At 41.5% G+C, this 15,451-nt stretch overlaps 1 protein-coding gene across 3 annotated transcripts in view; it reads right to left on the bottom strand.

Moving 5' to 3' along the window:
- Vps13c (vacuolar protein sorting 13 homolog C) overlaps window positions 1–15,451 on the bottom strand; it is a 160,202-nt gene that overhangs the window by 34,535 nt on the left and 110,216 nt on the right. For all 3 annotated transcript variants that reach the window (XM_036193188.1, XM_036193189.1, XM_036193190.1), the window contains 13 exons: window positions 14,057–14,422; window positions 13,629–13,715; window positions 11,507–11,656; window positions 11,079–11,343; window positions 9,937–10,097; window positions 8,804–8,925; window positions 7,859–8,153; window positions 5,798–6,187; window positions 4,360–4,464; window positions 3,540–3,704; window positions 2,429–2,557; window positions 2,046–2,179; window positions 60–186 (listed from right to left, as the gene is read on the bottom strand). In XM_036193188.1, the coding sequence (XP_036049081.1) occupies window positions 60–186; window positions 2,046–2,179; window positions 2,429–2,557; window positions 3,540–3,704; window positions 4,360–4,464; window positions 5,798–6,187; window positions 7,859–8,153; window positions 8,804–8,925; window positions 9,937–10,097; window positions 11,079–11,343; window positions 11,507–11,656; window positions 13,629–13,715; window positions 14,057–14,422 (2,496 nt within the window). The remainder of the gene's footprint in view (window positions 1–59; window positions 187–2,045; window positions 2,180–2,428; window positions 2,558–3,539; window positions 3,705–4,359; window positions 4,465–5,797; window positions 6,188–7,858; window positions 8,154–8,803; window positions 8,926–9,936; window positions 10,098–11,078; window positions 11,344–11,506; window positions 11,657–13,628; window positions 13,716–14,056; window positions 14,423–15,451) is intronic.

Below are 15,451 nucleotides of genomic sequence, written 5' to 3'. Positions count from 1 at the left end.
TACAAACACTTCCATTCGCTCTTGTACCTGGAAGACAGCACTTCCGTATCAAACAGTACCTTTAAGAGATCATGCTCCCCAACATTCGAGGCATAGCTCCACGTGAGTTTCCTGGTGCCAGTGGGATCTGCCCAGGCAAAGAGTCGAGTTTCTTTTGGCAGCAATACTAATTCCTCTTGTGACCCACTGAAACGATTGACAGAGGGAAGATCAGCACACCTTGGCCTTGACAAACCACAAAGGTCTTAGGAACTCGCTTAGTTAATAAAATACAACTCAATTCCAAACAAGTGCACTAAAATGATCCATAACTAACAGTTCTGACGCCTGGGCAGACAGAACGTGGCAGTGCAGTACCACTTCCAGCTTCAAAGTGGAGCCAGGAAGGAACACACCAGAGGAATCCATGAATGCAAATCTATCTAAGTCCCTCTAAGATGGCTGTCAACAGTCGTCACCGTACGTGGCAGAACTTCATTCAGTGCCTAAGTTTAAAGTTTTTAATAAAATGCAAAGGCTTAGCAATAATATGTACCACAGAAAGAAAAAGAAATAAGAGTCTACCGTTCCTACTCAAAGTGTAATCTGAGGGCCAGCAGCTGGACCAACCAAACTGTAAAGTCCTGAACCTCATCAACACTCACCCAACAGGTTTCTGAACAAGATCCCCAAAGACTTTAAAGTAGATCATTAACGTGGAAGAAGTATTGCTTTATAGAATGCAAACATATCTCAGAGGGGATGAAAAGTAAACCAGTTAAGTTTTTATCCTAATCTGTGCTTGAATGCTTCTCCCTGCATTCATATAATGAGAATTAAAAACAGTAAACACAGGACCTGGAGAGATGGCTGAGTAGTTAAGAGCACAGGTTTCTCTCCCAGAAAACCCAGTTCAATTCCCAGCACCCACATCGTGGCTCACAACTGTCTGCAACTCTAGACCCAGGGGATCAAATGCCCTCTTTTGGCATCCATAGGAACTGCACTCATACAGTGTAGACATAAATGCAGGCAAATCACTCATGCACATAAAATAAAAAAATAAATGAAATCTTTAAAAAAAGTTAAAGAACAAGGAAAATAGAAATCTTAAGTGAATTTGTACATGCATGCACATTTATTTACATGTATTGCATATTTGAAAATCTTTAGACTCCTTTCCCCAACCCCCTCTTTCCCCTTCTTCCTGCTTTTTTCTTTTCTTCCTTCCTTCCTTCCTTCCTTCCTCCCTCCCTCCCTCCCTCCCTCCCTCCCTCCCTCTCTCTCTCTCTCTTTCTTTCTTTCTTTCTGTGTGTGTGAGATATTGATGATTAAGCTCACAGTTTTACTGGCCAGGCAATTGCTCTATCACTGAGCTATATCCCTAGTCATTTTTATATGCATTATTTTCAGACAGGACCTCTCCAAGCTGCCTGGTCTGGCTTTTTATTTGCAATCTTCTTGTCTTAACCTCCTGGAGAGCTAAATCACAGACCCGAGTGAGCCACAGGCTTGGTTTAAACTATTTTTCACACTCTTAAATAATGACATCATCCATAGGACAACATACCAAGGACAAGGATAATAAGATTCTTATCACCCATGGTATAGATACAGTATTACAACTCATGTCTCCTCTAACCTTTACTGACCCTACCTCCAACTAGAGGTGCATTTACAGGGAGAGGCTCACTTACCATTACCACGTTACAAAGACAGGGATAATGTTTAATAAATAACTTCACAGTCCATTGTCTGCATTCTGAAATTTATGAAGACCCAAAGACTTTTTTTATGTTTGCCTGAAGACATTTGGCAAAAAGACCCATCTGAACTGATGAGACCTTTAATAGCATCTCTTTGATCCAAGTTCATGTGGTACATGTAAATTTTGCTGGTGAATGAATACTATGTCAAGACTTGCCAGCATATCGAATAAACACCCCATGCTCCTTCTCACCATGATAAAGTCTGAAGACACTGAGGTTGTGAAACTCCAACATTTCCCAGAAAGGACCGTGGACCAATACAACGAAGTCAAGTTTCTAACATTGCCTTTCTCATACCTCTGTTTATATGTGAGGATGTCCCACTGTGTATGGTTCATTATCAGGGCAGGTGCAGATCCCTCGTGGTAATCAGAAAAGGTTATGACAGTTGAGTGTTCAGCAGTGTTTATATCCACCAAGATACCTCCATTCTGTCTCAGGGGGAAAAAAGCATATTCAGTGTACTGGCTGAATCTCAGTTACACACAGAACCATTACACAGTTCAATCAGCTGTACACACTGCTTACCGGCTCTGGTTCTTACAAACATATGTTGGCATTAAACATGCACACAGCAGGCCTACAAATAATTACCATATCTCTACAGCACATCTTACAGAAATATTTTCAAGCAAGTTTTAAAAGTCAAAGACAGGGTGCTTTATAATATGAAGACTTACCAAATCTTCTAAGCTCAATAAAGTGCCATTGTCTTGTCGGTTGTAAAAGAATGGCTTGGAAGATCCTTCATAGCCCACCACTCTCACACAAAGTTTGCCAGACAAAGTTTCAGGCCAAAATGGAATGCACTGGAAACACAAATATAATGCCAGCTTTAAAACTGTACTGTGACATAAGATACTGCCATGTTAAGGAAACTGGGTAACCACATTTAAATCAGAGTAAAATTCCATCAAAATTGTTTAAATATCCTCTACACTTCATAGTAAAACACGACAAGCTGGGTGTGGTGGTACTCTTGGAAGCTGAAGCAAGAGGACCCCAAGTTTAAAGCCAGCCTGGGTTACAAAGCAAGACTCTACTAGAAAAACCAAACACTATTGAATAACTGTGCAACCAAGTGTATTCACTAGAATAAAAATCTATTAATCTATATGTAGTTGTAGCAATTACATAAGAAACTCAAGAGCTTATTGATTACGAATGCCTCCATATCCTGAATCCTTAAGATCTATATTCTTCATTGCATTTGCTTTTGTGTCTTGTCAAATTCACTTCACTGGTACAGAAGGAATTGTTCACAGAACATCTTCTTTACACACACCAGAAAGCCAAATGCAGACGTGGAAGATGCTAGCACAGAGCAGGCTGCAAGTCCCGGAGCAGACATCACTCTAAGCTTCTGTTTCTCCATCTATAAAGGGGAACTCTTAGTTCTTTATGGAACCCAAAATGTGGTTCGACTATAGAACACTTGGTAAATTCTATTTCACAATCAATACACTACGGTGGCAAACCCACATCAAAGACAGCACGAGCATTTTCACACAACTCATTGGTTCTATGTGCTCTCCATAACACACGTTTCAATTGCAGTCATATGGGAAGAACTAGGGAATGACTGCTAGCCATCTAGACAGGGCTACTAGTAAATATTACCAATAATTTTCTACTTTTAAACAAGATGAAATAAAGACCTTTCAAAGCTGCTGTCATACTTAACACACACACACATATGAGATGTGTAATAAAATATTTATGCAATTCACATCTCCATGTCCCTATTTATCTGTACATTTTAGGAATCAGTCATAATTTAGGGAAACTTACCTCTGAAGAAGCCACATAGTGCCATTTGTTGGTCGGTATGGAGCCATCAGAGGCAATCTCTCCGACTTCCAGCTCTAAGGAGGACTTGTTTACAACAGTGCAGAAGGGGGTCAGAGTCACTATTCTCGAGAGGTTGAAACTGCTCATTTTGATGCTAACTCCGACCTGAGGAAGGAAACAAGCCACTGGTTCTCTTGCTCTTTAGTCAGGGTCAAAAATGAAGACACACATCATACACAGAGAACTTAAATATCTAAAGTAGGAATTCTTAAATAAAGTAACGAATAAAATCTGTACTCTACCATGTCTGGTTTCTTACATCAGCTTTATCAGAAATCAGTTGCAGAACACAGGTCACTAACTCAAAGACACCTTGTAATGACAGATTTACTGTATTGTATTTTTACTTATTAATCATCCAAATGCTAATTTTTATAATTAGTAGGCTCAAATTTTATTGCTTTGTCTATTACCAACAAAATTAGAATTCTGAAGCAGTGGTAAATGGGTTACGTGGTACCAGATTACTCAAATTTTCAAAGGCGTCACACTTAAGATTTAAGAAATAGCTGACAGGGTTTATGGGATGAAGATTTTAGTGTACCTTGAATATTAAATTTGCCCACTCCAGTGGATTCAACTCCCTGCTTAGATTTTGACAAATTCAAGTTCTGCTCTGATACAGTAATCACAGAAAATCTGCAGACAGTCCTCCACGGAATAATTTGATTTGAGATTTCTGTCTGCTTGAGGAGTCAGCTTGCTTACTGAAGTGTGCAAAAGTCAATGAGGCCAAAGGCAGTGAAAAGGACACTCTTACCAGGTACTCCATATTGGCGGCAGGACACTTCACACACCCGTAACTTCCCACGGTGTCCAATGAGAAAGCATTGGACCAGCCACTGGTTGAAATTTTTAACTGTACCTACACCAGAGAACACATAACATCATCTAAGAAACCGGAAAAATGACATTAATTTTATTTCATAGGAAAAAATTCCTAGTCTTCTGGAAATTTCTCCACTATCTTGAGACACAGAAAAACATAATCACAACAATATGGAATGCAAAGAATAGTACATCTCTGACCTTCCCATTCACCTCAGCAATGAATGCAATAGATTGAAACATGCCCTTATGTTGTTCCTTCAAAGGATCACAGTACTATTTAATATTCCAGTGCTAGATTTATGACAGAGATAAAAAATTCTCAAAAGGGTTAGCAAATGAAAGATAACTTTCACATCATTCAGCAGATAATAAAACACAGACACTGTGAAGACTAGGGCACAGGACATGGCCGTAGTCCTCAGTGAGCACTGAACTCAACGCAGATAAAAGGAAGCACGTTCTAACAATTATGACACCACACAAGAGGTGCAAAACGTAAGGGGCCAGAGGCCAGTGAGTGGACCGGCTCTGGGACTTAGAGGGAAGTCTACAGAAGAGATTCACCCCTCTGCAGCCACCAAGACCATAAGAAACACGAGGACAAGTCACACACAGAGGCAATCCCAATGCCACGTGCCGACCCAAACTCTAAACAGTCACCCCCAGACTGCAGCATCATCTGTTATATAATATATATATTATATAACATCTGATATATAATATATAATCATTCTGCTATAAACATCAATTCTCAGGCTCTGCCAAGAAAGATCTCTTACTAAAGACCCCAGGGACAGGACTCAGCAAACAATTCTGAAGCCATTCGGAAGACAATAATGTACATGGAGATCTGAAAGCCAGGACTTCAAGCAACATGACTAGGATATGGAGAGTCACTGTAAACAGAAAATCTTCACCACATCAGCGATGAGCAGCGTGTCTCAGGACAAACAGCAGACGAGAGGATGAGACAGGCTGGGGACACTGACAGAGTTGGGGAGGCTAGCCATCTGTGTAGATGGCACAGCATACACAAAAGCCTAGGGCTGAGTGCTGACCATGCTTGGACACCGGACTGCTTCCCCAAAGGCTGGCTTAGGAAGCACAGGGAAGGCCAACTGCTACATGTGTTCACACCGCCACACAACACTGCAACAGTGAAGAAAATACAGCATTCCACCCAGCAGGACTTGACTGCCAGCAGTGAGCCTACCGCCCTGAAGAATGTCCAGGCGGACTCTGTGGTCTTTAAAGTCTCCTTGGACTTAATATATACCAAAGGTGCTGCTCACACAGCCCAAACATGCTTGTAGATTCCCAAGTCTCTAGATTTAGCAGCTTTCCTATTTTAACTTGCTAGAGCATACCTTATTTTTGCTAAAAATGTTCTTCTTCTTGAAGGAGAATAGAATGATGTCCCTGAAATCGGCTGGATGTTTAACCTGTATCTCCTCAGAGCAATACTGGAGAACCCGAGAAGTTTTGTTGATCAGCCAATAGGGACTAAAGACAGACAGCTCCATTCGGCAGCCAATTCGCCTGACGTGCACTGACAAGTCAACTGTCAGCACTTCCGCCGTGTCTGAGGAAAAGCACACGAGGAAGAACTCGGGGAGTGTGTCACAAATGCGCAAGTGTCCGTTCCAGTTCTTGCCCAGGTATTTGACCAGGACTAACTCCATGATCTCGCCGCTGATTCGAGAGTGCAGAACATCGGCAGCACAGCCTTCTGCCAGCTCGTGGGTTTCTGCAGTTCCCTAAAAACAACCACATACAACCAAGTTTACCTATCCTCTTTAATACCAAAATCTGTAGTTTACACATGTAGTTAAATATCCTGCCCAGGAAGGCTGACCACCAAGGCTAACCCCACCAATACGTTAGAAATTCCCAGCGATTACTAAGGACTCCACAGGAAACCATATCACAGCCACAGTCGGTGTCTTCTGGCTATCTGTAGGGAAACCACCCTAAGCTTTGAGAAAAATCTGTGTCTATGCCAAGACTGGATCTGGGAGCCCAGCCATTCCTGTTAGAGCCAGATCATAACATGAGCCACTTCACCAAATGAGCATCAGTTTTATCCTCTCTATTCCCATACCGTGGCTCGTGGCTGCTGTATGTACAGAACTGGGAAAATAAGTAAGGTGAACTACTCTAAAAATTAATGCATGGGCTGGAGAGACGGTGCAGCACTTAGGAAATGTACTGCTCTTGCAGTGGACCTGAATTCAGCTCCCAGCACCCACATTCAATGGCCCACAGCCACCTGTGACTCCCAACTCCAAGAATGAGGCCTTCTTCTAGACTCCTAGGATGCTGCACTCACACATGTACACACACACACACACACACACACACACACACACACACACTTAAAAACAAAGAATAAATCTTTTAGCAATAGAAACTGGGCTTCCCTACTGTGGCCTTCTTTTAGACAACATATGACATTTGGTTTGCTTAATTAACTTTTGTTTCCATACTCATGAAGGGATCGTTGTTTGATAAAGAAAAAGAATCATTTAAGGTTCCAGACACTTCCTAAGGCCATTGCAATTTTTTTACTTTGATTTTTTTTAATTCCCTACATATAAAAACATATATAGTATATAGATTTAATATATGATCACAAAGTATAACAGCATGAAGGGGAAACAGTTTCAATTAGAAACTAAGATATATAGGAATAAAGTGATTAAGAAATTGAAATCTTGAACCACCATTTTTAGTAATGAATTCACAGAGGGGCTATTGCATTTTAAAACAACACAGAACGTGTAAATCCACTCATATTTATAGCACCCATGTGTCCACACGGCAGATAGTGAATTCTACTTTCGGCGTAAACTTCCAGGCAAAAATCAGGATGAAATACTTCCATTTGCATTTTTCTCTCCTTTAGACTTAACATAATATTTGGTTTTTTTGGTTTTTTGTTTTTGTTTTTTCAGAGCTGAGGACTGAACCCAGGGCCTTGCATTTGCTAGGCAAGTGTTCTACCACTGAGCTAAATCCCCAACCCAACTTTATTATGTTAGACTTAACATAATAAAGAGACTTTTAATTTACAACAAACACAGCAGAGAAAAGAAGCAGGAACTGGGAAACTGAACTGCCTGGGTTTACATCCCAGTTTCATCAATGTCTAGCAGTAGGACCTTGCTTGGATCAGTCATTGACCCCTCTGCAACTCAGTAAAATGGGCCAAAAGGTCTGCACCCACCCCAGAGGCTACGGCGAGGACTGAAGCATGCAAATCCACAGAAAGCACATAGTAGAAGGCCTAGCGGCAGAGCTGTGCCAGGGTAGCTAGAATAAATGCATCTTAAAAACAGGCAACACGGACTTAAACTGATACCACAAAACAGAACAAGAATTTACTCTGTACAATAATAGTAATCGTCATAAAAATTCAAGACGCAAACCTCAAGCAAGTATCTTAGCGAATACGGGAGAAGGTTCCGCAAGGTAAGAGGAGGGTAAAGGTGGATCACGTAGGCTGGGTCCCAGTCTTCCCCATGGGCACCGATGTAGCTCAGCTCATCAGGCAGGGCGACCGTGTTCACGATGAGGGGTAAGAAGTTGACTTCCAATGCAGGGCACTGTAGCATGCACCTGACCTCCTTGCTACGGTGAAGCTCTTCCTTCCAGGAAATGTACGTGGTGGACTGAGTGTACTGCTGCTCTAAGCTTCCAGCTGGCTGGACGTACAGCTGACATCTACAGAGGGGTCGACAGAAGGGAAGGAAAAGAACCTCAGATTCTTTGTTGTGACTCACTAAGGTGGGTACTGATGCTCTTACAAATGCAGAAACCACTGCTAAGAAAGCTCAGAACATGTCCAAAGAGACAGAACTGCCCCCCAGAGGAAGGACAACTTAAAATAGTTTCATTTTGACTCTAAAGGCAAGCTAATAAGATATATAATCTTAGAAAATTATAAGGCATCAAATATCTGAGGAAGGGTTTATTGTAAATTCAAAGATAACACATGTATTTCTATTCAAAAGAATAAATTCTTATGGGTCCTAAAAATAGCTGTTGTGTGGCTAGGAAAGTAAAAATGTGAGGCTGCTCTCCCTAAAATATAGAGATCCAATTCATAAAACTAAGAATACACAAGTTCATTTTCTTTTACAACATGTATTTATTTATATAATTAACAACCCACGTTAATTGTACTAATTGACAGGCTTCACTAAGGCATTTCCACACACCCTATGCTAACTGTGCACACTTCCCCTTCTGTACTCCACACCCAACACCCCAAGACCCTAAAATTTCCTCGGCAGTGCTGCCTGCCCATCCACCCCCAGCTCTGGTGACCATCATCCCATTTGGAAGTTTAATACATCCGAGGACGTGCACACCTGTAGGAATCCAAAGGGACATGGAACTCCTCCTCAGGTCTGGCTATTCCAATGCGCTCAAACAGCTTAACATTCTTGACAAATTTATAGATGATAAATGCTATTGAGAAGTGGTTTTTAATCTGTTGAGGTGGACATAGAAATGTTTTTTTAAAACCGATACAGAAGTTAAAAAGAAAGTATTAGCAGTACAAAGATTTACTATAGATCTAAAAAACTTCAACTTAACATTGGAAGATATGTCCATGGGCTAACAATAATATTTAGGTATTTAAGTGTTACAGATCAACATTAAACTTCATGTTTAAGTGACAGTTCCAAGTCGACATTACCACATCATCTACATATCACATGGACACTGTTAGTCTATGCCACTATTAAGGACGCACCACTCTTGAAGAGTTCAGCCATGTTTTCCCCATCACAGCCTCCCGTTAACACACCAGGTGAGAAAGTAATGAGCACAGCCATGGAGCTCTTTTCCTGACTGCCCTGTGGTGGGTCCTGCAGCTAACAATGAACTGCGATGGGACAGGGTCCAGATGTGAATTATTTCCAATCTGTACGCACGCGTCAGGCAGAGAGAAATGTTCTCTACACTGACACATGAAGCCTGTAGGAGCACTGGAGAGACCAAAAGGTTTGGTTGGTAGAACCCCAAAAGTAGAAAGGAAAATATTTATAAGACTAAAATGCCTTTCTTTTTTTTAACACGAGAGTTGGCCATTCCAAACACCTCACACACATCTGAAAAATATAACCTCAAGTGATGACAGACCTAGAGGACAGAAGGCTATCATCCTACTTGACAATCAACCATAATTACAGCATCTCAGACCAAATTCCTAAAAGAACCTAATACTGTTGAGATGTTTAAGGGTTTCCAAATCTCTAAAGGAATGTAAGTGCTATGGGTTTATGGGCAGTGAAACTGGGCTTAAAAAAAGAAATAAATAAAACTGCTTTTCAAACCATTTAAAATAAACCACAGTGACAGAGCCAGGCAGGAACAGAAGCTGGTTCACTCCTAAGTCATCAGAGGTGCCCAGGAAATTTCACTGCACCTCTCAAACCCAGCTAAATGACTGGACTCTGCCTGGCACTCCAAAGGGACACATGTAGTCACACATTACCTGCAGAGGCGAGCGAAGAGTGATGACCTTATTTCCTTCTGTTGCGTCAATCTGCACCAACACAGAATCAGATCGGCTGGCATTGGGATTCCGTACATTATACAATCGCCTGCCGGGCCTGGCCACGGGGACACTGCCCACTTCTGTATAGCCACGTGGTACTAAAGCAGAGCACAGTGGAAGACAATTATAAATATTCACTTTTTGTGGGGGAGGGTTTCAAGACAGGGTTTCTCCATGTAGTTTTGGTGCCTGTCCTGGATCTCGCTCTGTAGACCAAGCTGGCCTTTAACTCACAGAGATCCACCTGGCTCTGCCTCCCAAGTGCTGGGATTAAGGGTGTTGTGTCACTGACACTCAGCATAAATATTCACTTTTTAATAATAACAAACCCTGGACCTAGAGAGATGGCACAGAAGTAAAGAGCACTTGTTGCTCTTGCAGAGGACCTGGGTTCAATTCCCAGCACCCATATGGCACCTTACAACCATCTATAATACCAGCTCTAGGTGGTCCAAAGTCCTCTTCTGGCCTCCAAGGGCACCAGGCACACACATGGTACACAGACATACATGTAAGCAAAACACCCATAAAATAAATAAATAATTTAAGCAAAATAACAACATGTCACAATAATGACAAGGGTATGTTTGCTCATCATTAGAAAATGTGTGTTTTCCTAAGACTCAGAGATTTAAAAAGAAAAAGAAAAACAACTAATAATATAAAACTTTTTGCTACAAACAATGAGGGGCTGAATATGCTAAAAACAAATAAAACCCAACCTATTTTTTTTTATTCTCTAAACTAGGTAATAACAATCCCCTTGTCTTTGTAATGGCATCATTACCATCAATATTTTAGATTTCTGCTTATGACTACTTTTCTCCCTTAACTGAATGCTTATCCTTTCTGAAACATAATACTTATTATTTAGGGCATAGTAATAATCATTTTATAGGGTACTTATTAATTAAGGTTAATTTTATATTTAGAAAAACCCAAAGATGAATTATCATCTGTTTACTGCAACCTCTGACAATGTCTCACAGGACATCTTCAGTAAAACAGCACTGTATGATTTCCCAAAAATAAGCTGCCACAATTTCTGCAATGCTCTGGAGACACAGGACTCAGCATACCGAAGGTCAGCGTGAAGAAGGAACTCTCCTGTCGACTCAGGATCGACAGCTTGCCTTGACGTGAAGGCTCCAGGCTGGCATATTCAAGCTCCAAATGCTGACCAGCACCCACATCATAAAGGTCACTCTTCTCCGGGGAACCCATCACCCTGAGATTACGATTGGGCTGCACCTTAATGGGAACACCTAGGGCATTTCTGACTGTAAAAGGAGCCCTGTCTTTTAGAGAGTAGTCGAAAGTGGAAGCAGCTCCCTCCGAGAAACCCTGCAAGGGAACACAACACAGTAAAACCCCAGCAGTGTATTTCTTATGAGCACTTTACCACCGCTACACGTTTTCTGAAATTCATTTTGATGACAAAAAAAAAAAAAATCCAAATTTCCTTCTTAAATCGACATGAAACATTCCAATTCAGAATCACACATACTTTTGCTAAATTGTTGAAAACATTAAGACAACTTTTGGATATTGTGATATTCATCGTAGCTCCTGAAGAAATAAGAACTGCCATTTGTGGCTCAGGAATAAAATCATCACCCGGCATTAAACTTTTATCCTGGATCGGGTTCTTCTTCACCTAGGAAGATAAACACCATACAGAACTTAAGTTTTCAGCCAAATAACCAATGGTCACTTTTAAAAGCTCAAACTGAGGATTCAGCTGAACTGGTTAGTTCACAATATGGCTCCTCAAGATCTCATTTTCAACCATAAAGAGCATCCCTGTGATTCGGCAAAGATCAGCAGCCTTCTCTCTGCACTTAGGACATGGACAAGGAAATGGTCAACACGATGCCAAGGTCAAAGCATGAGGACTCAGCCATACTTTCTGACTCCTTGCACTGCCAGGGCAAGCTAGTTCCTGAACATGTGTGACTGGGTTTTGAGTTGCTGAGCAACTGAAGGTGGACCCAAAGTCTAACATTCTGGAAATGTCATCTGGAGATAAGATGATTTTTCCTATGCTTCTGTGGTAAGTAATATGGTAAGCTTTAGGATTGCATTTATTGCAAATAACATTCATGATTTTATTCCAATAGCATTTCAAATCTTTTGTTAAATATTTTCTTTCAGTCTCATTATGCCAGAGAGAGGTAGACCAGATACTATCTCTACTTTAGTCAGGAGGAGTAGGGATAGAAGGTTAAGTGAATGGTCATCTTTAAAAAAGAATTTGCTAGCAGTTTCTATATGTGAGACTCCTCCATCAGTGACCTCAGCGAGGCTCAGTGGTAATGGTCTGTTAATAGCACACATCTCACATTCCTGCATACCTAGAAAAACATACTTCAACATTAAGGCTTGTGAAATACTAAATGTCAAATAATAAATGTCAAAAACAGAGAGAGAATTTATAATAATATTAGTGTTCTCTCTCTCTCTCTCTCTCTCTCTCTCTCTCTCTCTCTCTCTCTCTCTCTTTCCAGACAGGGTTTCTTCTCTATAGCTTTGGAACCTGAATGGAACTCACTCTGTAGACCAGGCTGGCCTTGAATTCACAGAGATCTGCCTGTCTCTGCCTCCCAGGATTAAAGGCATGTGCCACCACCACCCAGCTACTAATTCTCAATTTGGGAGGCTCATCCCTAAAAAAATGACTGGATAGTTAAAAAGGTTCCACTCATGAGTTTCATCTACCAATATGTACTATATTAGAAATGAAAACTGAGAACGCTTTTAATATTTAAAAATAAACATTATGTATTAACCTTTTTTTTAAATTCTATGTGTCTTTTACATCATGTATTTTGATCCCATTCATTTCCCTCCACCCCTGCGCACCCTCCAAATAAAACAAAATTTAAGGAGGACAAAAAAGAAAAGAAAGGGAAAAACTTAAACATCTCATCACAGAAGCTGCAGCGTGACACTGTGAGGCATGCTGTAAACCCCTTTGTCCATTTATCTTTACTTGCAAGTGTGCATGGCAAAGAGTCACTGGTCTGGTTCCAGGCCTCTGGCTTCTACCACCCTATCGATGCTGGGTCCTGTGGTCATAAGAACAGGAGAACTGTCCCAGACCCCGGCCAGCTGCACCTCACCAGGGCGGTGCGATAGAGCCACACCGTCAGGTCAGGTGTGTGTGAGCCAGCCCCAGAGTTGTGAACATGGGAGAGCTGTCCCTATTTCTCACCTGTCTTATGGTGGCCTGGCCTGTGGGAGGTGGCAGAGCTGGCCCTGTGGTCGTAAGAGTGGAAGTGCTATCCCTGATATTAACATTTTAATAGAAAAACGATCTTAAATACATAAACACAAAGACAGGCTTTGACAAGTGCCTTGAATGCCTGCAGTAAGAGATAAATTCTCATCTCTGCTGCACATACAGCCTGCTGAACTTCAATATTCGGTCTCTCGAAAACTATACTGTGTATTCATGAGAAAATGGGAATAAGAATTATATATGATGTATTACTGTGGAAGGAGATATCGCCTCAAGAACTTTTTAAGGGGTTTCACAGACCCTGGAACAAATCCTGGAAAATCACCGAACTAAAAACTCCTAAGGACTATGCCTGGCATTATGCTGTACAAAGCACTGGCTTCCTTACGTTAAGTTTCAAGCTCCACGGTTTTTTCCCCTCCACTCTTTCAATCAGTGGTTCCCAGACCGCATGGATTTCATTATAATAGTGAACCTGAAAAGGTACAGAATTCCCATTACTTGGTTGTTCAACGTTAATCATATAATTATGTAATCCAGAGAAAACATATACTAAACTCCTGTTTTACATCAAAAGCCATTTTAAAACCCACCTCAAGAAACACACAAAAATACAACATAATTCCCCACTTTCTATTGCTCTCCTGCCATAGATCAGCTAGCAAGAGATTCTTTAAGAGGAATTATCCCATGGAATTCTACACCATCACACTGAACATCAGGCTATGCCATCTTTTCACGTGGAGACAGCTGTGCCTCTTACTTCTGCAACAGTCCTTTCCAGCTGTACTCTGGGGGGTGCCAATGTGGCCATACCTCTAGGGTCATGTCAGCAGCAGCAGCCATTAGAGAAGTCCAGTTTTTTACATTTCCAGAAAACTTAGACTCTGCCAATAACAAGGGCACAGTGCGATGCCCAAGGCCACATTCTAAGGTGACTTGAACAGACTCCACGGCAATCACACAATTCTCCTCTACTGGTGGATGGTCAAACGCTCTGAAATTTTCTGTCACTTCCGTCGCCATGTCAACACCAAGAAACCAAGAGTTATAGTCAGTGATAGACTTGACAGCCCAGAGATTGTCCATCTCCTTAGCAGTGTCTTTCGACTCATCTTCTTTGGCCTTTGGGGACATAGCAGCCAGGATTGTCATCACAGTATTAAGGATTATAGGCGAGATCTTTAAAAAGGAAAGCAGAAAAATATTTAGAATAGACTCCTTCCCACGGGAGAATTAAAACACATGATTTCAAAAGTTAAAGATTAAGTAACTTAAATTTCAATATATTAAGTTCTGAACAAAGGAATGTAAAAAAAACAGGAATTCAACTAACAGCTTAACGATTCCAGCCCGGGTTGCCTGGAATTAAGTAGTCCATGTTTCATCAACATTCAAAAGCCAAAGGGGAAACTAAGAACTCAGGATTAGATAACGTTACACGAACATCAACGAAACTTTACACACGTAGCCAACTTTTTCACCAAGGTCAAAAGCAGGAGGCTGAGATTGGAGACCCTCTCATCAGACCCCAGATTCTAGAAATAATCTAGAAATCATCCCTGGAGAGTGCCCTGGCTCACCCTCATTCCTATCCCTACCTCAGTGCTACACAAACAATACCTTGAATCCAGCCAGCACCCTCAGCCCACCCTCCAAAGGCCACCAGCACAAGTGTCTTCAATGCCACATCTAGGCAAGGCACTGTTGTGTTACAATCCCTGGACACTTTCCAGCACTATCAAAATAGATCCAAACTCTCCTTGGCTGTGTACAAAAAGTTCCTTGTGAGGCAGTGCCTGATGGATTGGCTAGCCAGAGTTCTCTGGAATTTGAAGCACCTTGGGGTAAATAACTTAGAAAGATCCCTTTACTGTTCATTTCTCACAACCTCCACTCTTCTAACAGGCTGAGCAGACAGACGTAAGACATCACCAAATAGAGACTCCAGCACACACCGCTTCTTTACCGATCATCAGCAGAGACCTCTGTCTTCCCTGGCCTTGTGAACATATCCTACAGTTAAGGAGTGCTCGGAGTCTTACGCTCTACCATACCATCTGTCCGGCCACTGCGGCCCACCCTCTAAGTTCTTAAGTTCAAGTTCTTCAAACTTTGTGCATACTGCCAGTTCTAGGGGGACAGCCTTTCTCTTCACCAATCGTCCAACGTCCAAAGACTCAGTTCAGGAAGCCCTGTTTGCAGGGCCCT

This window comes from Onychomys torridus, chromosome 7 (assembly GCF_903995425.1).
Source record: "Onychomys torridus chromosome 7, mOncTor1.1, whole genome shotgun sequence".
Taxonomy (NCBI): Eukaryota; Metazoa; Chordata; class Mammalia; order Rodentia; family Cricetidae; genus Onychomys; species Onychomys torridus.
Note: the sequence above shows the minus strand (reverse complement) of the source record. Positions and strands in the feature narration are given on the sequence as shown.